This window comes from Pituophis catenifer, unplaced genomic scaffold (genome assembly GCF_029215685.1).
Source record: "Pituophis catenifer annectens isolate HBS135680 unplaced genomic scaffold, rPitCat1.0.hap2 SCAF_2, whole genome shotgun sequence".
NCBI lineage: Eukaryota > Metazoa > Chordata > Lepidosauria > Squamata > Colubridae > Pituophis > Pituophis catenifer.
In genome coordinates this window covers 239,227,430-239,255,203 of record NW_027256882.1, presented here as the reverse complement: position 1 = coordinate 239,255,203, position 27,774 = coordinate 239,227,430, and the positions used below count along the sequence as shown (strand labels likewise).

The 27,774-nt window shown below is 35.3% G+C and overlaps 1 protein-coding gene across 1 annotated transcript in view; it reads left to right on the top strand.

Annotated features, from left to right (window-relative positions):
• Nucleotides 1-27,774, top strand: part of ADAMTS19 (ADAM metallopeptidase with thrombospondin type 1 motif 19) — a 94,247-nt gene that overhangs the window by 26,952 nt on the left and 39,521 nt on the right. Inside the window, exons 7-10 of the mRNA XM_070935679.1 lie at nucleotides 2,252-2,295; nucleotides 15,905-16,010; nucleotides 23,975-24,115; nucleotides 27,060-27,210. Of these exons, the coding sequence (XP_070791780.1) occupies nucleotides 2,252-2,295; nucleotides 15,905-16,010; nucleotides 23,975-24,115; nucleotides 27,060-27,210 (442 nt within the window). The remainder of the gene's footprint in view (nucleotides 1-2,251; nucleotides 2,296-15,904; nucleotides 16,011-23,974; nucleotides 24,116-27,059; nucleotides 27,211-27,774) is intronic.

Here is a 27,774-nt window from a genome sequence, read left to right as displayed (position 1 = left end):
ACCAAGGAAAGCAGAATCTAAGGCAATAGGTGCAAAAATTGCATATAGAAAGCATCCCCTCCCACTGTCCACCGTAAATCATCCAATCCAAAGGTCTCCCAGGGGTCAGGTGGAAGCACACGTCTGGCAGCGTCATCAATCAGGAATGCCACGACTGTTGGCCCGACAGCAGCTTCAAAGATACAGTCCGGTGGCTTAACTATTGCTTTCGATTTCTCCAGATTCCTCCAGCACGCTTCCCCCCCCATGCTACCTAGCTTTCCCCCCTCCCATTACTATGGCAGCCACAGCAGTAAAGGCAGAGGCTGACAGAATGCCTGTCGTCCAGATTCCCCCTTTTCCATACTTCGTCACCCGTCACCACCTTTGTGTTGTCTTAATCGCATCACCCCCCTTCACCATGTTCTGCTGCATGAGGTCTTTCTGGATGCTTGCTTGTCAACCCTCTCCATGTAAGGCTCTGTGTCGAGCTTGATGCTCGACAGAATGTTTAAGACTAACAATAACAGAGATAGATTTAAAAGTATTACTTTAAAGTATAATTATTGTTTTAAATTTTATCTTAAATTGTAAATTTAAGTTACTTAATGACTTACGGCCTGCCCAGAATCCTTGTTAATTGGAGCAGGCTATAAATACAACAAATAAATGAGTAAATAAATATTTAAAAATATTGTTATTCAAATAGAATTAAACCTTAATAACTAGCTGTGTTCAGTTCAATTGAAATTCATTGAAAAGTTTTCTTTTGCAATTTTCTTACACTGCATTTTCTTGTTATACGTTATATATACTCCCATTCTCCTTTTATATATTTTTATGTATCTGACTGCCTTTTTTCTTTTTTCTTTGAAGAGATTCATATATACTGTAATTATAGGTTTTATCTTTAGGAGCTGAATATTCAATTTTTGAATTGCCCTGAAGGACCTCTTGAAGTGCTGTATTTAATAGGTTTAAATCTTTATGAACAAGGTATAATTTATGGTAATGACACAGTGTAGTTGCCCATTCTTGCCTGAAATACTTTTCTATCATTAGTTAAGCTTTAGAAACCTATCATAAATCTCTTAAAAGCTTTACTATATTCGTCTTGAATAAAGGTCTGTTAAATCTTTGGTGACCTTGATAAACCACTTGCAAAAGAGACCAGCTTCTTTGATAGTATAACATATATGAACAGTATTGTATCAATGCTTCCAGATTTCATATATGAAACTATTTCACATGTTAGTTATTTAATTTACAGAGGGAGTACAATAATGTCCAAGTAGAAGTGAAATTTTTTTGGTCTCTTTTGGTATTAGACTCACAGGATCAGAAAGGATCAGGAAAGGACTGTCTCAGAAGTTACAAATTTAAAACAATGTATGTCACTTCAGAGCATCTTTTGAGGTGAAAGAGATCTCAGCTTAAGGGTCCCATCTACTATCCAATATTTTAATAAGAGCCGAGGTGGTGCAGTGGTTAGAGTGCAGTATTGCAGGCTACTTCAGCTGACTGCTAGCTTCAGTTCGGCAGTTCAAATCTCACCGGCTCAAGGTTGACTCAGGCTTTCATCCTTCTGAGGTGGGTAGAACGAAGACCCAGATTGTTGGGGGTAATGTGCTGACTCTGTAAACAGCTTAGAGAGGGCTGTAAAAGCACTATGAAGCAATATTTAAGTCTTATTGCTATTGCTATTTTGAACAACCCTCATGCTGCCCCAGTGTAGCCTCCATGATATACAGAGTAATTTAATAATGGAAGCAAGACATTGTCCTCCCCTTTTCCTCATTATTAAGAGGGACTTGGTGGCTTAGGTGCTGGGCTTGTCGACCAGAAGGGCTTCAAAAGAGATTCACAAGGAAATAGCAACAGCACATAGCAAAACTGAAATCTGTGCATCCACAAGAATGGAGAAAGTGCCACATGAAATGCTCAATGAAGTTTGAACCTACAGTAATTAGAAGTGTATTATTTGGTTACAAAGCCTAAAAGACAGGTTTTCCCAGACAATGTTTACTGTAGTCTAAGATTAAGAGTAGTATACTCTTAATCTTAGACTGCAAATTTTACTACTGTAAAATTCAAAGGAAGTTTATCCGCTGAATTACTATTTTCTTTTATTATTACAAAAGAACCTTTTAATATAAAAACAGAAATGCTTATATTTACATAGCGTGCATATGTATGTATTGTAGGATTGCAATCCTTTAACACTATTGGTGAAGAATGTTAAGAGTTTGCCTTTTTTTCATCCCCATTTTAGGAAGGATTTCTGTGTGCATAAAGATGAGCCTTGTGATACAGTAGGTAAGTGAAATTAAAAAATAGCTCTTCAAAAGTGTCATTTTAAGACTTGGACATATAGTGAGGTAAAGAAATGGAGAATATGACTTTGAATATGTGTAGTTTAATGACATGTTTAAAAACAGAAACTGTTTCAGTTTCTTGTGTAATGAAAAAGATATATGAAATGTTTGACTTTCCAGCAGGATTGTTGATAGTGGTCAGCAAGCACTAGATATAGTCATTGAAACAATGATGTCTTCTTATGGGAAAGATCATGATAAAACACATATATTTTATGAATTTACAGGTTCAGAAGACTATATATATATTCCCTATATTTGAAAATGGGTATAGCTGCCATTGTGAACCTTACTGCTCTGGAAGTAGAATTGTTTTTGCTTCTCCCAGCAAATAGTTTTTTGAGGAGAGTTTTGAAATTGATTTCTGACAGACAGTGAAATCTATTGTTCTTTTACCTCACTAGGTTGCCCAAGTAAATAATCTAGTCTATCAATGTGATCATATATATTGGGGTTTATTCAATAAATGTTCAGCAAATTTCTGACATTGTAGAGGATTTTTTGTTTTCTTTTTGACCTTTTGACCAGAGTCATTTTTGAAGGGAATGTTTGCATTCCACTAATAAACACTTAAAATATTAATAATCATGGTGTGTATTACATTCATTAATATTTATGACCGCTTTTCTTACTTGATAAATATGCATAATACTGTAAGTGTTCTACAGCGTTTTAAAAAGAACATGGCAGCATATGAATTTAACTTGTTAAAGATGTAATTAAATAAATTGAAATAAACTTCTCCAAGTTATGTTAGAGTGCTTTCTTTTTCTTATGATAAAGTACCTGTATGTTGGAGAATTGCCAGTTAGGCTGGAAGAGGGAGTCAAGCAAAGGCCTAGCTTGGGGTCATTGCATAGCTGTAAAAAGCATAAACATGACTTCCTTTGAAATCCATGAAGCCTTATCTAGTCATTCCCAGGGGAAGGCAAGCAATCTGATGAGATTCTTGTAACATAGGTGATGAACGATAAAGTTACACTGAATTGAGAAAATCAGAGAATTTCTGAAGTAGAAACCAACAAGTGAAATATTTGTATCACGTCCTCTATAAATACTGTATTTAAGGTTCAAATCATATAAGTATTATGTAGGAATAAACTTCATTACACAGTGAGAGTTATTTCCAAGTATAAAATAAAATAGGAGTGTTCTAAGAGGCAAATTAAACACTGGATTTTTTTAAAAAAACAACCCACAGGACAGCAAAATTTAAGTATATAATATATAGTATTTATACTTTTTAAGCAACAGATATGTAAAACAATTTAATTCTACCTTCTTTTTTCCCTAATGGAAAACATTTGGTATAAGGAAAGAAAATGAATATTAGTTTTTTTCAGAAAAAGAACTACAAGTCAAACTTAATTTTCCCCAACTCATGCTTTGAAGTATGTGTATCTGAGAAACATTTGTGTTTATTAAAAACAGAAAAAAACAACAACTCAGAAACATATGAGCATAATGTATATCACATTTGCTATTTCAAATATGGCTTAACTTTTTTCAAATGCATTTGGGTGAAAATTGAAAAATGAAAGTTGAAGCCTTATAAATGTACCATTCAAATACATTAGGATTTATTAGTGCTGCTTATCAGTTTTCTGCATGAAAGCACAATCCTAAAGAATGATTGTTTGTGTTTTAAATATGGTAGGTATTTATTACTTAAACTGATTAATAAAAATATATGTTCAGATTGTAAAAATGCCAATTTCTATTTGAATTATTTCTAAAATGTGTTGTCTTTTTCTTTTTGCACTGATATCTTAAATTCAACTTCTCAAAGCTCAAGTCAGCCTTCGCAATAATAATGGATTATGAAAATCATAGCCCAAAGCTTCTAGAGCACGGGTGTCATACTTGATCACATCATGGGACGGATCATGATGTATTGTGATATTTTTTGCCTTTGCTGAGCTGCGGTGGGCATGGCATACACATCACGTATCCAGCCCACAGCCAGCCAGTTTGACAGGCCTGTTTTAGAGGTTGTATAACTTCATACTTTAGTATTCTTCTTCACTCTATCAAGTATCAGTTTCTTTTCACTAGAGTGTTCTGACCAGTAATTTTCATGTCCAGTAAATATCAGTTTTTTTCTTCATTCTTTTTACCTAGCATTTTCTACATCTTGTCTATTTGTTTTTATTTCTTTTCCTTTAACTGGTCCATAATGTTAGTGATGAGATGGTCGGCATATAAATTTCAAAAATAAATAAATAAAATTTCATTTCTACTTCATTTCTTCTTAAGACTATTCTTTTGATTCATACAAAAGATCTCACTTTTTGGAACTAATTTCTTAGATATGGCCGGTTTTTTTAATTGCCCCAGTGGACTTCATTTCTGTCTATCAGTAACTGTATCTTTGTGTTGTTATAAGCTCATGTTTGTGGACATCAGTGATAGTATTTAGTCACCTTTTTTTTTTCATGCATCAGGATCTTTTCCATTGATTCTTGCCTTAGCATTAAGTATTTAAACTTTATGTGTGAGCCCGAATTTATGTTTCAAAGGCTATCTGCAATATGTTGTAATGGAAAGCAGTCAAAAGCTTTAAGATACTAATAAAGCAAAAACAAACATCTTGGGGACTTACCTTTTCTATTATCTTTTAAATTTTAGCAATATGATCTCAGATATCTGTGTATCTTTTGAATCTAGCTTGTAAATTTGGCAGTTTTCATTCCATCTATTGGTGAACTCTCAAAAGTGCAAAATTCTGATTGTTATCTTAATAGTAAATGAGATAAATCAATTATTGGATGTTTCTCCTGATTACAGGAATCATTTGTTGCCTCACAATCAGGAGCTTGTGAGTTCGATCTAGGTAGAGGCAGATGTAGAGTTTCCTGCTTGGGCAGGGGGTTGGACTCAATGACCTGCAAGGTCCCTTCCAACTCTGTTAATCTGTATTAAATAACAATTTGGGGATAAAAAAGATTTTTCTTTCATGTGATCTTGCCACTGAAGCTGTCGGTTCTTTCTACAATAATACATGTATAAGATTTACGAAAATCCTTTATGAAAGTCCTGTTTTCAAATTTTCTTTCTCTCCATCCACAGACTTTTCTCAAGTCCTTTATAGCAATAGCACTTAGATTTATATACCGCTTCACAGTGCTTTACAGCCCTCTCTGAGTGGTTTACAGGGTCAGCATCTTGCCCCCAATAATCTGGGTCCTCATTTTACCCACCTTGGAAGGATGGAAGACTGAGTCAACCTTGAACCTGGTGAGATTTCAACTGCCCAATTGCAGGCAACCAGCAGTTAGAAAAAATAGCAGTACTGCATTCTAACCACTGCGCCACCACGGTTTAGTGATTTATATTTCTGTCTGTCTTCCCATTATCCTCTTTACTGTTATTTTGTTGCTTTATGCGTTGCATATGAGGACAAGATATTTCAGGAAAATATTACAAATAATTTAGACTAAATTTTATATAATAGCTCTTAATTTTGGTTTCTTCTACTCTAAAGTGTTGGAAGCCAGTTTGGTTGTTGAAAAATATGTTTAAAATCAATAGAAATATAAAGATAAACCATATTTACACAACATTCAGAAGAGACAATAAAAAAACAAGAAGGAAACATCCTCTCCAAGAACCAATACCCAGATAAGCAGGGATTAACACTAGGCAAACAAACAGAAAACAATTCCCTAATCAAGGGACTATCAAACAGAAAACTACATCCCCACCAAAATTGGCAGGACAATCTACTGTATATAAACAAGAAGCAAACCTCACCTTATTCATATTGATTATGTTACCAACTAGATAATGAAACAACTGAAAGCAAACAACCAAGCTCAGAGAAGGATTCCACTGCTGAAAATACTTCCCCCAGCATTTTCCACCCCCTATGGCACCCCTGCGCTCCTTACCTGAGACTCTCGCCTTTTTCTACTTAATGATCCATTGTCAGGAAACACTCAGCCAGAGAGGGAGGAGGTCTCAAGCAGGGGATTAGCCTTGAATCATTGCGCAGATGCAAGATATCCAGGGCTGACCACTCCTAAACTCCACTGAACCTTATCTATCTGTTCCCAAGAGATGGCAAGGAGTCTGGGGAGATTCCTGTATAATAGGCAAAATATAATAAAGTAGTTAGCGTGAATTCTATACATGTGGATCTGGTTGCTTGCACCAGACATGGGATTACATCAGCAACCAGGACTGCTGGGATTGGGATCGCTAAGCAATGCTATCCCATGATGTGCTTTATTATCACATCACTTAGTGACAGCAATCCTGGTCCCTATTTCCATCGTAACCTGAGGGCTACCTATGCTTCCATTCTTTATTGATTAATACATCTATTCATTTAGCGACCACTTCACCTTATAACATCAGTAAATATTAAGAGCAAAGTCTGTCCTAGATCAGACCAAAATGTTTTAAAGCAAAATGTTATGGCAAAATATTTAGATTGGGTACCCCCCCCCAAAAAAAAAGCCTTTGAGTCTTATCTAGTCTTTCCCAAGTGAAAGCTACCAGTCTGAAGGGATTCCTATGAAATAGGTATAGAACTACAAAGTAGCTAGTTTGAACTTTACACATGTGGGTCTGGGTTGTACGTGCCTGACATATATTGATCACAATACAAAGAATATATAAAAGGAAAAACAGTTATGGATTAATAAACGTGTGTATTTTATTGTTCTGCATATTTGTGCTTTTTAAAAAATTGGATACAACTATCAATTGTGCTTATTTTTGAAAATATGATTTAACACGGAATTAGCAATTTGTGTGTACTTATTTGATTTTAGTTGAATTTATTGGAATTTACTTTTGAATAACTTTGTATGAGATCTGACTTAGCTCTGTTTTCATGTTCTAGCATGTAGAAACCATAGGTTCTTTAAACTTAATTGTTATAAAATTACAATGTTCCTTCTGCTTTCAAGCAGTAATGCTTCATAAGCAAAGTGTATCAATTTTCAGTTTTTAGGTAAGTTTTTAAGCAATCCCTAAGATTGACTGGTAAAGGTTTAACTATTACAAGAGATCAATTGTACTCTCTCTGTGGATTTTATCTTGGAACCATTCCAGCTGTGTTAATAAGAAACCACAGGAAAAAGGAAAGAACGAACATTCTCTCTCTCTATCTCTCCCTCTCTCTCTCTCTCTCTCCCTCCCTCCCTCCCTCCCTCTCTCTCTCTCTCTCTCTCTCTCACACACACACACACACACACACACACGAAAATCTTTCTCTTACCTAATGCTGTGATGGTTAAACAGGAGCAGCTGTTCTCTTGAATCTAGTTTTTGTTTCCTAATACATGGAATTAATAGCGAAATACAAGACTTAAAACCAGTTTGCAAAAAAAAAAAAATTGATTTGAATTCAGTTGCTAATGTTTTATACAAGTTTCATGCTCAAGTACAACACTGTTTAATAAGAAATAAAATGAATAAAACACATTTCATTGCATCTAGATTCTAAAGTAGTAAATTTCTTTAAAAGGGCAAGGGCATTTTTACATTATCTCAACTATTACAGGCATAGAAGATTATCAGTCTTTGCAATGGCGGAATTAAGAAAAAAAATGTATAGTATGGATAGTGCTCAACTTACGTCAATTTGTTTAGTGATCTTTTGAAGTTACAATGAGGCTGGAAAAAAAATAGACTTACTTTGTTGTTGTTATGGCAATAACAACAAAAACAACCACAACAACAACCACAGCCTTTATTGTCATTGTGCATCATGTATACAACAAAATTGGTTTAACCTCTATTAGTGCAATCCATGGTAGTGCCCTACAGTCACTTAAGTCTCAGTTGTGCTAGCAACCACTCATTTGCTCAGCTGCCTTCTCTCCACAGTCCTATGTGATCCCAAGCTTGGTTTAGCAAGTACCATCAAGCATTTGTTCACTTCTTAGCCTGCCCTAGTAAGCATCAGCAAGCATTCATTCACCCAGCTGCTTGGAATGGGCCAACTTGCCACAGCCAGCCCGCTGCAGTCAACTCACCATAGCCAACTTGCCACGGCCAACTTAACACAGCCAACTTGCCAAGCCAACTTGCTACGGAACAACTTGCCATGGCCAACTCGCTGCTGGACAACTTGCCGAAAGACAATTTAAAAATTCAATTTAATTATTCAAAGTAAATAAAAAAATATTTTTATTTTGTCATTCACATTTCATTCAGTCCCTCCTTTGGCATCCTTTCTTTAATTATTCTATTCCACCATTTCTTTGATATTAGGGTAACTATTGTCCCGTGGCAAGTGGGCCATTCCAAGCAGCTGGGTGAATGATTGCTTGCTGATGCTTACTAGGGCAGGCTGAGGAGTGAACAAATGCTTGATGGTACTTGACCATAGCAAGTTGGCCATGGCAAAATGTCATAGACCCCAGCTGCTTTCTCTCGCAGTTTCCTGCACCAGATTTGTCTCTTTTGGACCCAGCTTCTCCAGCAAATGTTTCCTACTTTCCTGTTTTTTCCTTCTTTTTGAAGACAGCACTTGAAAAGCTCTGCTGTCTTTGTAAAGTGGTGCTGTCTTTGGAACACTTTTTTCCAAAGACAGTGCAGCTTTCCAAGGGAAACTCATCTACCAAAAAGAATTCTAGATAACTATATAATTTTAATGGCGTGTAGAAAATGAATGGTAAAATAAAATTAAATGAGACAATTGTGTGGTGATATCTGTCTGAAAAGAATGTTTTTCATCACTGCAATTTGTCAAAAATGAGAAATCCACAATCAAAATACAGGTAGTCCTCGACTTATGACCACAATTGATACTAGAATTTCCATTGCAAAACAAGGCAGTTAAGTGAATTGCATCCAGTTTTACAACCTTTTTTTTTTTTTGGTTATGGTTGTTAACTGCATTCATTGCAGTTCCCTGAATCACATAGTTGTTAAACTAATCCAGCTTTCCCCATTGACTTTGCTTGTTAGAAGCCTGCTGGGAAAGACACAAATAGAGATCATGTGATCCTGGGACACTACAACAGTTGTAAATGTTGGTTGCCAAGTACCCAAATTTTGATTATGTGATCGTGGGACTGTTGCAGTGGTCTTAAGCACAAGGATTGGTCATAAGTCACTTTTTCCAGTGCCATTGTAACGAACAATTTTTAGAGAAGTGGTTATGAGTCAAAGACTATTTATAGTTCTAGTTTTTTTGCCCTATTGTTTTGTGTAACATTTAAGAATCTCAATTTTTTTTATCTGTACATAATTTATTATAATTCTGGTCACCGTAGTAGATGCTCCATTCTTTTCTTTTTGAGAGCTCTTTTGCTCAGCAGCTCTGAAATGTTCTTAGACAATACTAGACATTAAAATGCTGTATCGAAAAGTATTCCAGTAAAAAAAAAAAACCTGCTGGTTACATTTCCAATTCTTAATTTGTCTTCCCAATAAGGAAAAATAGAGGCTCTCTGCTCATAAGAAGTATAGAGGGGAGAGAAGTAGGGTGGGGAATGCCTCCTTTGGTGCCAATAAATGCCAAGAACCATGGGTATTCTGCTTTCAATTCTTCAACCCCATGAAATAATCCCCTCTCTGCAAGTGGAGCCTGACATTAAGAATCAATCAATCAATCTTTATTATGGCCACAGACCAGCAAATACCATTAAGAGAGATGTTATCTGGAATAGAGAAGAGACCTGGTCCCACAATGTCTCTCCCTATTTCTCTTGCCAAGAAAGAGGGAGTCAAACAGAAAGAAAAGGAATGGCAAATGTTCTATCCCCATTCTCTCTCCTTGCTTCTCTTGCCATGGATTTGCAGAGCATGGAAAGGAGGAGGAAAAGTAGTTCATGTCTCCCTTTACTGGGATTGCTGTCTGAAAAAAAGAAGAGGAAGCAAAGAAAGTGACTCTTCGACTGATGGTCAAGAGGAGAAATAGGTCACTTTGCTAAGCTCCCCCTTCTGCTCTCCTACTTTGTGTACCCAGGAGGAGGAGAACCCTGAGTGTCCCCCCCCCCCCGTTAAAAGGCAAATCGCTGCCAGACACCAGAGAGCACTCTTCCTGGAGAGTGTTGCACATCCTATTAGCTCTTCACGTATTGCCTTTGAAAAACTTTAGCTGGTCCAAAATACCAAAACTAGACTGGTAACTTCAAGCAGTATATAGCAAGTAGGGTTGTGCAGCAATTCTGATACAGTGTCCAAAATAAGTTTTGGAATGCATGGGAAAGCAAGTGTAACATCTATTCTACAGTATATGTAACACCTTAAAGCAATTATATTTCATGCAGTTGCCAAAAAAAGACGTGGCTGCTTTAGCTTGACATAAACAGGTAGTATAGTCCTATATACGCTGAAGTACCCTTTGAAAACAAAATCTGTACCACCTCACAGCTTCAACAGGGAACATTTGATAGCTTGTAACATTTTCACACAGTCCAAATTCTTGTTGTTTTATTTATTTTCTACTTATTTCACTTGTGACTTACCTTTCTACCCTATCAAATATTCAAGGCATCTAATAAACTTTGGAAAACAAAAAACTGAATCTAAGAAGTACTGAAATTAATACAAATGCTAATTAATTGCTAAACATTTGGCAAAATAGATGTGTTTTTATAGTTTTCTAAAATCTATGAAAGTAGAGATCCAAAAGCAAGTTGTATTTTATTGCTAGTGAAAATGATGACTCTTTGATAGCAGCCACATCTTCAAAAAAGCCTCACTTCCTAGTCTGTTTTATGGTGGGAAATGTAATTGTTTAAGAAGTCAAGCCTTAAGGCCGTTTGGGGCTTTAAAGTTTATTATAAATGCTTTAAATTGTACACAGGAAACAATTACTAATGCTTTAATTAAGTACAAATCACAAATTCCTGAATCTTGTGCCAATTAGCAGCCTACCTACAATATTTGTACGTACTGCAACTTCTGGAAACTTTTCAAGAGTAATTCAAGGGTTGCCAAATCTGATCAGTTTATGAAGATTACCAGCTGGTGAACCGGATCCAGTTGCATTTACTGTGTATAAAGTCCTAACAGATCTAACAGACGACCTCCCATTGACCTGTGCACTCCCACAGAGAGGGCCTCCTCACGGTGCCATCAGCCAAACAATGTAGGCTGGTGACCCCCAGGGGGAGGGCCTTCTCCGTGGGGGCACCTACCCTCTGGAATCAGTTGCCCCCAGAGATAAGGAGAATCCAAGACCTCAGTGCCTTCCGCCGTGCCCTTAAAACCCACTTTTTCCAGCAAGCCGGGCTGGCTTAAGAAGAAATTTTTAAATGTTTTAATTGGTTTGTGATTTTTAATTTTGGGGCCAAATTTATATATATATTAATTGTTTTTTAATATTTGTATTTCATGTTCTTAATTCTGGCTGTACACCGCCCTGAGTCCTCAGGGAGAAGGGCGGTATATAAATTGGAAATAAAATAAAAAAAAAATAAAAAAATAAGATCTGAGACAAGACTGTTTGAAAGATGGCGTTCTTTTTAGAATCTTCGGGTTTCCTTTAGAAACATTTTTTTGGTGTTACCACCATTTTAGGCATGTTTAACACCCAACATGAGAAATAACCTTCTTAGTAGCTGCTCTGAGACTAGAGATATAACAGAAAGGATACTCAATCATTAAAATGAAGAATACTTATTTTGAGGGAAGAAACTGTCTGAAAAAAACCCTTTATCAGGCAGTTTTTGATATTTGTAGATATTACAAACAAGAGAAATACCTTAGCAAGTTACTGCCTGTCTTTTTAATCCATAATTCACTGGAGATTATTGAAAGCATTTTACTTTCTTTAAAGTTCTACTTTTAGGTTTTGTACACGTCACTTTAATTTATATGGAAGAAGTGGTAGGGATTATTGATCTTTTGACACAATATTTTGTAAAGTAGGATTTAGTTTTGGCCCCTCTCTGCCAATGATTTAAGCTTATTATAAAGCTACTGTGGCATGCCTGCCCTGGAATGCATCACCATCTGAAGGCTGTTGATATCCAATGATTCATTCTACTTTGAACCAAGGATTTGAAGCCAATGTATACTGGATGTTGCACAAGCACACACACAAAGAGGGGAGAAGGGAAGAGGATTTTCTAGATATGGGTCAAGTAACAATAGAAATATGTTTGTCCAGAGAAATGCATATTTGCCTGTTCCAAACAGTGTTACATTTCCTTCTGAATGAAAAATACTCAATTTATTCTAGGTGAAGGTGGGGTGCTCCTAGAATTGACCTGCTTTGCTGAGCTAAACCTGCCAGATAGTAATTGGAGATAGGTGTACTTTAAAGATTGCTTTTATAGTTCCTTCTCTTTTTCATTTATCCTCCTGCCCTCCCTCCTCCTCTTTCTTCTTCTTTTGTAGCAGATTTCATGTATAACTTGATAATCAATGGGCAAGCTGCCTTGAATTTCAATACATAAAAAGCCAGCTTTTTATATATTTGAAATAAATCCTTTAGCAAGATAGGAAAACCTAAAATAAAATTCCTTTTTATTATTTATAGCTTGTGGCTTTTCTTATACAATTTATATGATTTTTCACTAAAAACCATGCTCAGTAAATTTCTGTATATATCTACATTCAATGGAATGTCAGCATTAAAAGACAAGACATCTGTTGAGTAGCAAAATTTGAAGCACAAATGTAAACCAAATGTCAATGTATCAAATGTTCTTTTTGTCAATGTATCATTTAATCCTGGTTGAGACAAGAGAAGATTTCTAGGAGAGACTTCAGTAAGTGCTGATAGATATACTAAAACATTTGGACCACATGGAGAGATAATATTCCTATCTGTTCGGCCACTGTATTGCTTACCTGAAATGATATGTGATATGTTTCCTACTTATCCACTGTTATCCAAAGAGATAAAAAATAGCCAATCCAAACCTTTAATATCTCTTTTGTTACAGTTAGTCCTCACTTAACAACTCTAATTGGGACTGGAATTCCATTGCTAAGAAAGCATTCATTACAGGGGTGAAATCCAAAATTTTCCCCTACCGGTTCTGTGGGCGTGGCTTAGTGGGTGTAGCAGGGGAAGGATATTGCAAAATCTCCAGTCCCACCCCTCCTGGGGGAAGGATATTGCAAAATCTCCATTCCCACCCCACTCTGGGGCCAGCCAGAGGTGGTATTTGCTGGTTCTCCGAACTACTCAAAATTTCTGCTACCGGTTCTCCGAACTGCTCAAAATTTCTGTTACCGGTTCTCCAGAACCTGTTAGAACCTGCTGGATTTCACCCCTGGTTCATTAGATAAATTGTCATGTGACTGCACCACCTAGCAAAACAGTTCCTCTAGTCCCAGTTGCAAGCCTTAGGCGAGGACACCACAGTCATTAGTCAAGGACTTCATGTTTCTCCTGCCCTGTCTCCTCTGCTGGCTGCCAAGCACCCAAATTTTGATCATGTGATCACAGGGTGCTGCAATGACCGTAACTTTGAGGACCAATCGTAACTAGCATTCATTCAGTGCCTTTGTAGCTTCAAATAGACACTGAATGAATGGTTGGCAAGTGAGGATTACCTGAAATGTTCTGTTAATAGCAGAAACAGTTCATTGTTTTCTTTCAGAAATTGGGCTAATTGTTTGATGATGCTCATTTCTTCCTTTGTAAAGGCAAAGGGGATATATATGTGTCTCATAGTCTCCTATAATTTCCTCTCTATATTTACTCCCTATTTTATTTATCACTACTGTGTCATTTTAATTCTTTTCCCATTGCCAGTCCATCTATATATGTTTATGTTACTTCTCCAAGGTTGAGGTTAATGCAGTGTTGCACGAATGCGTCAGGCTGTTTGACAGTTTTGCTCTCAGCTCTTAGATTAATTTCTAGTTACCTTTTACAATATTTCTACATTCTGTTGCATTGCTACTGTCTTGTAATGAAATAAATGTATAAGAAACTCAGTTAACCAGTTGTCTTAATTTTACAGTTTGTGTTAATGCCAAAATTAATTCAGAGAATGTATTTGTAATAGAAAGTATGGTTTTATCAGTGAATTCTTGCTAATCATAATGTAAAAATTATGGCCAGTTTGAAAAGGTTTTCCCAAACTACATCTTGGGAACCTATGAAGCCATGTATTTTATAACTAAAGTGTTGATTAATAACATGCATTTCAAGCAGTGGTGAAATCCATTTTTTTTACTACCGGTTCTGTGGTCATGTATTGGTGGGTGTGGTGTAGCTTGGTGGGTGTGGCAGGGGAAGGATACTGCAAAATCTTCATTCCCTCTCGACTCCTGGGGGAAGAATATTGCAAAATCTCCATCTTCACCCCACTCTGGGGCCAGCCAGAAGTGGTATTAGCTGGTTCTCCAAACTACTCAAAATTTCCACTACTGGTTCTCCAAACTGCTCAAAATTTCTGCTACCAGTTCTCCAGAACCTGTCAGAACCTGCTGGATTTCACCCCTGATTTCAAGTCCTGTTTGATAGTTTATTAAGCTAATCTATTCCTTTTTAAAAGATTAATGTGTTCTGGATAAACTTCTGCTATGGTTGAGAAAAATCAATTTTCTGCTAAGATGGTATATTAATTTCAAATTAACATTGAGATGAAATCCTTATTGTTTCATCCAGAATGTCATATTACAGTTTGAATTTACATTGCAGCATGTAATTATGTTATTTTGTATATGGAAAAATCTGGCATGGAATATGTGTAAGAGGTGTTAAGACAGTATTTGTTAGACTGCTGTTACACTAAATAGTAGACTAAGTGTAGACTAGTAGACTATTATTTCTACCCTTTTGTACTTTTTTCTTTTTTCTTGATTTCTTCAGAGGATCTGCATTTGTTTACCCTATGCCTATGATATTACTAGAAAATGACCACTGAATTTTAAAAAAATGAGGCAGGGGAAGCAAAACCTTTTAGAAAGTACATAATCATTAGCCAAAACATGCAATAAATGATTTAAATGGTATCTAAATTTCTTGTACATATGTAGAAGAAAAAAAGCCAGTAGCAGCAAAGAAGATATTCCAGCAATGTACTGATTCTGTCAGATTTGGATTACTCCTTGTAACCTTGCATAATTAACCTCTTAATTAAACATTGCACTTGAAATTATTATATATATTTTTAGAGATGCATCCTAAAAAAGCAGATATATTGTATCTGTACTTTAATTAAGCGGAATCAATTGCCCCCAGAGATAAGGAGAATCCATGACCTCAGTGCCTTCCGCCGTGCCCTTAAAACTTTCTTTTTCCAACAAGCCGGGCTGGCCTAATTCTTTTTAAGGGTTTTTAATTGTTTTGTTTTGTTTATCGTTTTAATTAATGGGGCCAAATCTATATATATATATTTAACTGTATTTTAATATTTGTATTTGATGTTTTTATTTGGCTGTTCACCGCCCTGAGTCCTCAGGGAGAAGGGCGGTATACAAATTCAAAATAAAATAAAAATAAAATAAATAAAAATTATTATATTTTTGACAGAAATTAAAGAGACTTATCAGTATAATACCATATTATTGAGGTGAGGTATTTTTGTAAGCATATGCAAACCTTAGTAATAACAGGAAATGAATTTACTTAGATAATATCAAATATAGTAAATAATTATGATTCTTGTATCTTTTAGGAATAGCATATTTGAATGGCATGTGTAGTGAAAAACGAAAATGTATAATTGCAGAGGACAACGGTCTGAATCTTGCATTTACTATTGCTCATGAAATGGGTCACAAGTAAGTAAATGAAATAAGAAATATCTAAATTTGCAGTTACATACAGTGGCTTTAAGAAAAAAAAAAAGACCCAATTTGACATAGAGGATTTGATATTTTTGCTTTTCATATGCTGCTGCATTTTTAAATAGAATGCTTGTTTTATATATTCCATATATAAATGCAAAGAAAAAATATTTCACATTCTAGCTGGTTTGGTAATATTGCAAATAATTAAATGATAGAAACGGAGACTCTAGGAGAAGAAGAGCCAGAGCCTGGGCATGGAGTCAAGGGAGGATTCAGCATAGAATTGTTACCTGTCCACAAATGCTCCAAGTCCAGCCCACCCTTGAATTCCTTTGACTGTTCTGGAGCACCAATTTAGTGTTGACTGTTAAATGACTAGATTCTAGTGTATAGACTTGAGCAATAAATCTTAATTGGAATTTAATGTACAATCATGATTCTTTGCCCCTGACAGAGACTTAGAAAACAAGGGAAATGATTCTTAAAAAAAAGGGGGGGGTTAATTTTTGGATTTCTGGAAACCAGATAGAATGTTTTTTGGACATAAAATTTCACATGAAAAAGAACAGAGGAACAGTCACATCAGAAGACTACTACGATTAAAGAAATTTTTTCCAAGGCCATAGCCTCCACTTACTTTTACAACAGAATCCTGAGTCCAAGAGAATCCTCATACTGTAGTCCTGCTGTCCACAGGAAGGAAGTATCCTGCTGAAAACCCAAATTAGTTCAACCACTTATCCAATCAGCAAGTTTCTGAATGAAAGAGCCGTCATACTTGGGACAAGTTCCCTCCAATTTATTTCCCGATTAGCAGGGCTTACTTCCTGTTTCAGAACTTGATTGAGACAGTGGAAATCAAAATGTGATTAGAAAAATATACCGATGAAGCCTCAAAGATGGGAGATTTGAGTATCTTTTCTCATCATATGGCCTTAATATTTATGCTGTGGGATAAACAAAGGAACAGGAATGGGAATCTATATCTTGTCTAGTTCTCTCCTTTTATACTCTGCTATTTATTACAGTATTGTTTTGTTAGCTTCTTTGTATAAATATGGAGTTATACTGGAGGATATTGACAGTATCTTATTTTTAATAGAATAGAATAGAATAGAATAGAATAGAATAGAATAGAATAGAATAGAATAGAATAGAATAGAATAGGATAGAATTCTTTATTGGCCAAGTGTGATTGGACACACAAGGAATTTGTCTTGGTGCATACACTCTCAGAGAAAGAAAAGATACATTCGTCAAGAATCATAACATTTAATGATAGACATAGGGAAACAGACAATATAAATCTTAAGGATACCAGCAACAAGGTTACAGTCATACAGTCATAAGTGGTGATAGGAACGATGAGAAGATTAATAGCAATGCAGACTTAGTAACTAGTTTGACAGTGTTGAGGGAATTATTTGTTTAGCAGAATGATGGCATTCGGGAAAAAACTGTTCTTGTATCTAGTTGTTCTATAGTGCTCTATAGCATCGTTTTGAGGGTAGGAGTTGAAACAGTTTATGTCCAGGATGCGAGGGGTCTGTAAATATTTTCACAGCCCTCTTTTTGACTCGTGCAGTATACAGGTCCTCAGTGGAAGGCAGGTTGGTAGTAATTGTTTTTTCTGCAGTTCTAATTATCCTCTGAAGTCTGTGTCTGTCTTGTTGAGTTGCAGAACCAAACCAAAACAAACAAAATTTACTTCTTAGAATTCTATTTTAGAATTTAATAATAAGATTTGTTTGAAAAGAAAAGCCCAAAACTTAAATTAAAAACAGACTTTGTAAAGTATTGATTCATAAATTGAGTACAATATCAGAGGGATTTTTAAAGCCTACCATTGTTTATGCAATCATACAAAAAATACAGCAAAAATCATTTTCAGGTAGGATTTATAAGAAGAACTTGCAATGGATAATTTATTTGGATCAAAATACATTTTATAACATTTGATTTTTCAAAAAGCAATTATAAATATGAAATTTAAATCCTGAACGTTAGCTGGTGATTTGGATAGATCAACTGCAGAAATTTTCAGCTTGTTCTCAGGTTTTTCTTAAGGGCTTATAGAACATAGAAAAAAACAACTTATTGTCTCCCATTTTCTCAAATAAAATAAAACTGTTAAAATGAAGTTGTCTATATCCATAGGTGAAGCACAAGGAACTTTGGTATAAGGAATTATTGTTGTGTTTCAATTCATGTAGTCATATCTGATTATTCAGTGGACTGAATAATCATGACCCAATGGACATTATTCCACTGTCTTCCAGTAATTGCTGCTTTTAATTTTTATGAGCATATACATGTCTCATCAATTAGACTTCTTTTTTTCTATTAGCTTCTTTTTTATCTTTAATTTTTCCCTGAGTCAAGATTTTCTCCAGTAACTGTTGACTTCATATTTTGTCCCAAAAATATCTAAGCTTTACTCTTCTGATTAGCATTTCCAGCAAGCAGTCTGATTTCATTTATCTTCGTATTTCATATTACTTCATCTAGTATTGAAATATTGGCTCCTTTTGCAGTGCTAAATAGTCTCATTAATCTTCTCCAGCACCACTATTCAAAGGTGCCCGTTTTCTTTTGTTCAGTCTGTCTCATGGTCCAATTTTCACAGCCATGTTGCAGTTGAGAAAACCATTCCCCCTGTGATGTCTTTTTGTGTGTGTAGTTTTGTTATAGTCAGTTAAGAGAAATCTTGTTAGTGAATGATTATGGTAATTGTCTTTTTGAGCCTATATTGTATTGGCTGGCATTGGCTATGGACATATATATTTTTTTAAAAAATATTGAGATTCAGGCCAACATTTCTATTGTCTTAACAGAATTCTTTAAATCTTCCTAGTTACTAGGGTTATCTATGGTATTATCAGCATATCTGAGGCTGTTGATATTTTACCCAACCAATTAATTTTTAATGGTTTTTCCCAACCAATTAAATTTTAATTAATTAAATTTAATTCTATTTTTTATTTGTTGTAGCACAGCATTTCTTTTAATGCATTCTGCATACAAATTAAATAGAGTATACTGTACCTAGATGCATGTTTTCAGCCATTTATTGCTCTATATTCTGTTCTAATGGTTGTATCCTATCCTAGTCATATAAATTTTTCAATAAATTTTATTGAAAAAGGTGGTGATGCACTCCTTTATCAAGATGCCATCCTTTGACCCAATGACAACTACCAATCAGTCCCCAACCTTCTCTGTGTGGAAGTTGGATTTCAGTCTGAGATTTAGTGCTAAAATAGCTTTGATTGTGTTTCTTGTTTGCCTTGTGGCAGAACCAGGACAGTGTTTTGTCCATCCTTGTGCACCTTGATTTCTCAGTGACTTTTGATACTGTCGACCACAATATCCTTCTGAACTAATTGTGAGCAACATATTATGGTGTTTCTGTTTCTTACTCCTGGCTAATGACTGGTTTTAGCCATCATTGGTTGTGAGGGAGTGAGCACTCCCTAGACCTGTCTTGCATGAGATGCCACAGGCTTCTACTTTCCTTTTCAACGTCTACATGAAACAGCTAGGTGAGATCATTTGCCACATTGAGGTTTGGTGTCATTAGTATACTGATGATACCCAATTGTATTTCTTCACCCAAGTCAGCCTAGTGATGCTGTCAAAGCTCAGTGCCAGTACCTGGAGGCTGTGCAGGTTTGGATGGGGAGGAACTTCTCCAGTTCAGTTGTATCAAGACCAAGTATTGTAGATACTTGGGTCCCTCTATTGCTAATGGTGGAGCAGACAATACTGCAATCCAAAGTTCTTCGCTTACTTACATATTAAATGAATCTATTAATAATACTTAGAATCCATAGAAATACAAAGTGTTGCTGAGCATAAAAATGGACTCTCACATTCATAAGGAAGAAAATAGTTATTGTGTAAACAATGTACAGGGTAGTATGTACAGGGTAGTTATACGGTTGACCCATATAACTTAGGAGAGCTTTTGAGCAATCTGTATTATTGTTTTGACTTGCAGAACAAATATGAGTTGTACTCAGATTTTATTTAAGACTTAAAAGTTTATAAGCCCTTTTTACATAATATATGTCATTATTTAGCTAAAATGCAATTGTTCAAATTTGGAACCCAGAGTAAAAAATAAATGCATATCAGACACACCGGGTGGTTTAGAGGGGATGAACTGGCTTGATAAGCCTAAGAAGGTGACATTGGACATTTTTATCAATAGGTACCAAGCTGAAGAGGAGGGCATTAGAAAATTCCAGATGAGCTTAATAAGACTGACTAGTCATTCTCTAAGGTCAAGGTAAAAGACAGTATATCTAGGAATCCTTGACCATTTAAGAGTGAAGCAAACAGAACTAAGAAGGCCTGGAAAAGATATTTATTTTACCTATTTTTTAAATTGATAACCTGTCCATTTCACTATGGTCACAGCACTGGATTTCAAGTTATAAACATTTTATTGAAAGATACTCAAAAACTTTAGAGAAACCATATACTAAGAAGCTGCTGAATTTGGTTTCTATTCTTCTCATTGCCTTTTCTCCTTCTGGGACCTTCAGGCTTCTGATTATAGCTTGTAACAATTGGGCCAATACTTTTGTATTTAGAAATACAAGAATAATTCCTGTGCAAAATAATTTCTTAAGGATTTTTGCCTGGCTTCCTGTACCACTTGGTTGCTTGTTGATGAATGGATAAAGTATTGGAGTCCATTTTGGATTTTTGTGGTTTTTCCCCTACAGATCTCCAAAAGCCAGAGAAAGAGAATGTGCTGTAATGGGAGTATCTCTGAAACAAGCAGCTGCTAATTAAGGAAGTAAGTGAGAGTGTTTCTCAAAGATAGGAGAGTCTCTAGTCTACATATTAGTAAGAAGAGAGAGAGGAGTGAGAATCCCAGCTCAGCCCACAACCTATTCTGTAAATGATCGCAAGATTCCTGTGCTACTAGGGAAAAATGTCATTTTCCAAGTCTCTCCCAGCACTTTGAATATAATTTATTTCTGACCATTAGTTGTTATGTCTTGGCTCGTTTCGTCCTGGCAGACTGAAAAGTATTTAAAGGTGGTCAAAGATAGGAGAGATACAAATTCAAAATTTGTGTCCGAAAGGAGTCCACATGGGCAAACTGTTTTCAGTGTATGAGCCCTCCCCTCAGTACAAAGAGTTGACTGAAGAGAGCTTCTCTGCAGTTCACGAGACATTCCCAGAAGTGTAAAGCTTCTTCACGCCTGTCCTGAAAGTGCAATAGGAAAAAAAGCTAGAAGCTTCTTTGAATTGACTATATAAAAGATTCACATTTGAAACCAATGGTAGTAGGTTTTTTTTTTATTGTCACCTCTTTTTTCCTAATAAATCTCACTAATCATATTGAGTTCTTTCTTGGTTTTCATTTCAGTCCTAATTGTTGCTATAAGTTATGGACTGAAGTAATATCTTCCTGGACTGATGATTTGGTTATTAGTCATATTTTAATTTAGAAGAAGGAGCTTGTGATCTGAGTCACATTCAGCAACAAGACTTGGTGTAATATAATTAGTGTAACATCTTTTTTCAAAATAAATATTGTGTCAGCAAGGTACTTCAAGTCGCTGTAGAACTGCTTCAAATACTTCAGTAGTTGGCAAGAGGTTTGGGTTATGTTAATATTAATTGGCTGGCCTTGGACTCAAATTGAAATCATTCTCATGTGGTTGCATCTTTCTTAGTGGCTGCTCCAGTTCTTTGGTGGTTTTTTTCTTATTCTCCAGTAGAAGATCTGATTCTTCTCTGATGTGAAGTGATTAATTTCAGTTCATGTCAATTTCCTGATTTCCAGAATGTCAATGCTTAGCCTTGACTCTTCTGCTTGACAATATTAAATTTGTCTTGGTTCATGGTTATGATCACACCAGTACTATAATATTATTTCAACACTGAACTTTCTTTTTATTGCTGGACACACTGACAGGTAGACATCCTCTGAACCTTAATACAGCTACATCATACGCTTCAATGCTATCATAATTTCCCCCTGCTCATTTACCTTCCAATATTCAGGACTCATCTTTCATGTCATATTGTGAATACCTGCTTGTGAATGTCTGTTTGGTTTACTTGGTAAAATATTTGAGTAGCTGTCATTTCCTTTCACTGGAGCTTATTTAGCTTGATCCTTCACCTATGAGCTGCCCATCATGGTGACCTTCAAAAAATATACATTTTCTGCTGTCCAATACCATAACTTAAATGCACAAATTCCTTCACCACAAGACAACCTACATCTTCACTACAAGATAATGGAGACAGGAACATAAGCATCTTATATTGGGCAGCTTAGAATGGGCAGCTAAGGATATTTTATTTTTTAAAATTTGATTTATATGCCGCCCTTCTCCAGAGACTCAGGGCGGCTTACAATGCGTTAAGCAATAAGCAATAGCCTTCATACTTTTGTATATTTATACGAAGTCAGCTTATTGCCCCCACAAACTGGGTCCTCAATTTACCTACCTTAGAAAGGATGGAAGGCTGAGTCAACCTTGAGCCTGGTGAGATTCGAACTTACAGTAATTGCAGACAGCTGGTGTTAATCACAATGCTATCAGTCTGCTGAACCACCAGCAGATTTTATTATTCATTTGTTATTTATTGCATTTATTTGTTATTATTTGGAAGGTTATTTATTTTCCTTGTTTTAAATTTGTTTGATTATATTAGGATAGTTAACTGCCCATAGTTGGCCAATAATTAGAGTAGCATAAACCTTGTAAAATAAATAAATTTATATTATACCATAATTTTATTCATATATGACAACCCTTAAAATATGTTGGACTTATAATTAGCTGAATATCATCTGTTGAATTTCATCATTGAATGGAGATTTGAATCTGCATCTATTTCATCTATTCCTACTTTTCAACCACTATACTGAGGGTTATATTTCTGTACCAGATTGATGATAGAAGACTTTTATCTCTCTGTTTTCCTCTGTGTTATGATTATTTTTTTCATTATTGCAAAGGAAATTGCAATACGTCAAGGTAGTTCTTGACTTATAATAGTTTGTTTTGTGACCATTCAAAGTTTACAATGGCACTGAAAAAAGTGATTTATGACCATTTTTCACACTTATGACTGTTGCGGCATCCTCATGGTCTCGTGATCAAAATTCAGATGCTTGGCAACTGACTCATTTATGACAGTTGCAAAGTCAATGAGGAAGCCAGATTCACTTAACAAGTGTATTATTAACTTAATAACTGCAGTGATTCACTTAACAACTATGACAAGAAAGGTCATAAAATGGGCCAAAGCTCACTTAACATCTGTCTTGCTTAGCAACAGAAATTTTGGGCTCAATTGTGATCATAAGTTGAGGACTACCTATAACCCACTTTTTTTCTGGTGGAAACAAAACTTGTTGCAATGGAAACAACAATTATCAACTGCAAGCCTAAGGCTGGTTATTTGAATTATGATGTACTCAGATACTTTTCTGAAATAAGTCAGACCATAACCAATATATGTATTAGATTGCTCAGCAAAGCGTAGACATACCTAACTAGACAAACATAAATCTGAACCAAATGAATACATTCAAGTAATCATAGTCTTGTTTATCATGATGTGTTGAATAAGCCAGGTTGGCAGGATTCATTCAATGCACTAAGCCACAAATCAAGGATTATAAATAAGAATGGCTAAGTCTCAGTTTTAAATCCAAGGAATAATACTGTATTAATTCAACTGAAATTAAGAAGAAATGATAGACATGTGTGTCATTATGTGTATATGACTGTCTGAATGTCTATCATCAATTTAAACTTTAAATAATTAATTAAATTCTCTTTGTTCTTTAAATATTGCAAGCATGTTAAGGTTCTGTTTTATGTTGGAAATTTACATTCTGTTGTGTAACATTTGAGAAGCTGCTTTTATACTGTTCTTCCCTTAAAATACACTGTTTTCCAAACTTGTTTCAGCATGGGAATAAATCATGACAATGACCACCCATCTTGTGCAGATGGTCTCCACATCATGTCTGGAGAATGGATCAAAGGGCAAAACCTTGGGGACGTTTCATGGTCCCGCTGTAGCAGAGACGACCTAGAAAAATTTCTCAGGTAATTCATTCAAGAAGTGGATATAGTTACAATCAGGCTTTTATTTTGTTCAATTATTTTTTTTCCTGGTGATTATAAATTTCAGGTATGCCAAGCTTTCAATACCTTACTACAATACTATCAGATTGAAAAGAACTATTTCTGAAAATTGCTTGCTATTCTTTAGAAATATTATTACCCAATACTTACCTGAGGCAGAAGCAGTTTTTAACAAGGTATTTCTTTAGATTTCAGCATTGTTGGGAGTACTCAATAAATGTTAGTATTAACTTAAAAATTAAAATCCCATATCATGTATATAGTGACAGTTGAATACATACATACATACATAAATACATATGTATGTATGTATATACCGTGTTTCTCCGTGTTTCTACCCTGTCTTATATTTTTTTGAACCCTGAAATAAGCACTTGGCCTTATTACCATGCACTCAAAAGCCCGATTGGGCTTATTATCAGGAGATGTCTTATATATATATATATGTTTTTCTATTGAGACACCTGGTCTACCCCAGCATGTGGGAGGGAGCATACTGCATCCCTTTCGCCTTTCAGCGAAATCCAGGAACCTTCAAGCAGTCGCATTCATGACAAACCATTTTATACCAAATTTATATTTATTTCTTTATCAGCGAAATATAAAATATATATATATATATAAAATATCTATATCTATATCTATATCTATATCTATATCTATATCTATATCTATATCTATATCTATATATATATATATATATTCTTACTTCTTCGTAGGGTTTATGTGTGTTTTTTTCTTCTAGCCAGGTTTTCCCTACGTAACCAAGGTTTTTTGTAGCTCCAGCTCAGTAGAATCACATCTACTCGGTTCTGGGCTTTTTTCCTTTCTAACAGCTAACAAGCTCTAACTGCTAGGTGGGAGACCTAAATAGATCCATTTCTAGCTTGTTTGCTTTCATCAGTAGGCCACACCCATATCTTATGTATCCTCCCTGTAAAGGTACAGTATCAATTTTCTTACTTCTTCATAGGGTTTATGTGTGTTTTTTTCTTCTAGCCAGGTTTTCCCTACGTAACCAAGGTTTTTTGTAGCTCCAGCTCAGTAGAATCAATTTAGATTCTAAATTGAATCTTCAATTCTTCAATTCAGTTAGAGCTTGCTAGCTGTTAGAAAGGAAAAAAGCCCAGAACCGAGTAGATGTGATTCTACTGAGCTGGAGCTACAAAAAACCTTGGTTACATAGGGAAAACCTGGCTAGAAGAAAAAAACATATGTATGTATGTATGTATGTATGTATGTATGTATATGTATATGTGTATGTGTATGTGTGTTTATATATATATAAACTGTCACTATTCATTATTCATCTAAGTAAGCTGAATGTCCCAGATTATGATAGAAGTCTAGTCACTAGTTTGCCTCCACTCACTAATCTTTTGAATTTCTCAAACTTTTGATACTTACCTTTTGAGACAAAAAAGAATATCAGAATTCCTTAGCAAGGTGATAAAAGAGAGGAAAAGAGAAAGTCATGAAAGACCATGACAGGAAGGATATACATTGATTCTACATGCATACCTGCTAGTAATAATGAGCACTTTAGTTCTTACTTTTTTCTTTCCTTTTAGAGAGGCATATATCAGGAGAAAAGCAAATTAAGAAGGAAGTTGCCTTCCCAACCCCTTATTTATATAGAATAGACCGAATCCAGGTTAGAAAACTGAGTGTTTCCTTGTAATTAGAAAATCAAAATGGAAGTCAATCTCAGTAGTTCGAAAACCAAACTGATTGGTTAGAAAACCTAAATGGAAGTCATTTTCCTCAGCTTTGGAAGATGCAGAGAAACAGACTGACTGAGGTATTTACTGAATGCTTGACTAAACCAATGCAACAAACAGACAATCAGAAAGCAACTAAATCTTGAATTGGCAGTACCAAAAAATAACTAGTTCCAGTTAATCCTTGCTTAATGAGCTTATTTGGGACTTGAACTTCTGTTATTAAGCAAAGTAGTTGTTAGGCGAATAGCATGTGATCATGTCACTTAGCAATAGCAATTCCAGTATCCCAGTTACACTTGGTTGTTAGGTGAAGATGATGCCGTTGTTAGGCTTCACTCTTCTCCTGTCCTGAGTAAATTGTCATCTCTGCAGCCTCCTTCCCAGTTGGGCCAGATGAGATCTCTTTGGCAGACTCTGCTGCCTGCCATTCTTACCTAAGTAAGAATTACTTGTATTTTTAATTTTTTAAAATATTGCAATGCCCTTTTATTTTTGCAGTATTAGAAAAAGTGTTAGAAGTCCATTTCATGCAATATTACATGTGTATTTTGTGACAGGATTTTGAATTCCCTGGTTAGAATTATCCATAATATTTCCACAATAGACTTAAGTAGTATAGGGATTCTATACAATAAAATTAGAAACTGAATTCAGGCTTGTACCCAGACGAATCCTATATATTTTATCTTTAGTTTATCCAGTTCTTCTTTGTGTTTAATAGCTGTTTAATTTAAAATGGGAAATTATGGAGCAAGAATTTTTGTATTGACCTTAGATTGAGGTTCAGCGGTATTCAAAGATATTCAAAGTCACATTACATGACTTTATTCCCCAAACATATTTGGACTTGTGTTCTTTCCTCATCACTTTCACATGTAATGCTCTTGAATAATGAGTTCCCTGCCCAATATTTCAACTAATTTTGTTTTTCACCTAATTCTTGGGGGGGGGGGAAGGGTGTTGAATGGAGACACATGGACCTCCTCCAAGTACTACTGTTTAAAGTGGCTTTTCTACTGAAAGCTGCCTCACATTCATGGACATATGTCATATTATCCTCTTTTTCACTAATATAAAAACATTCTTTGTTAAATTAAAGCAAGATTGAGTTTTAAAGCTTTCATCTTAATTCTACATAAAGCATATATGTTATTATTCACCAATCTCTTATGCATTGCCAGGTCAAAGGCCAGTAACTGCTTGCTGCATACAAATCCCCAGAGCCTCAATTCTGTGATTATTCCTTCAAAACTCCCTGGGATAGCATACAGTGCAGATGAACAATGTCAGATTCTTTTTGGACCAACTGCCTCTTTCTGCCAAGAAATGCAGGTAGGAATAATAGATTACTGCCATTTATGATTTAACAATATACCCAGTTTTAAAGCTTGCTGTACTTTGTGGTAGAATAATAAAAATTGAAGAAATAATAATAGCAAAGGATTAAAGGAATGAAGAAATATAGAACAATTCTGAATGTTTATTAACTATTCAAAGCTTCATCATATTGTTTCCATTCTGTGTTTGATTTTTCAATATTTAAAGGACAGCTATCAAATCAAATCAAACCTTTATAATGGTCATGCAACAGTATAAACCTTCAGATGTTATGTGTTACCAAGCTTTCATTCATAAGATAGAATAGATTTTGCATTTCTCTTGCACATTCAAATGTTATTATCCTTGGAAAACAAAGTTGCCTTACTGAATTAGAATGCTTGTTATTGGGGACATTTTTTTGCTTTTAGATAGGACTTGGAATAAAATGGAAGGAAATATATTAATAGTTTTAATTTTAATTTTATCTTAATTACACCATGTCAAAAGATTAAATAGTGGGCTATAAGCTAGATCCGTGATGGTGAACCTATGGCATGCGTGCCCAAAGTGGCCTGG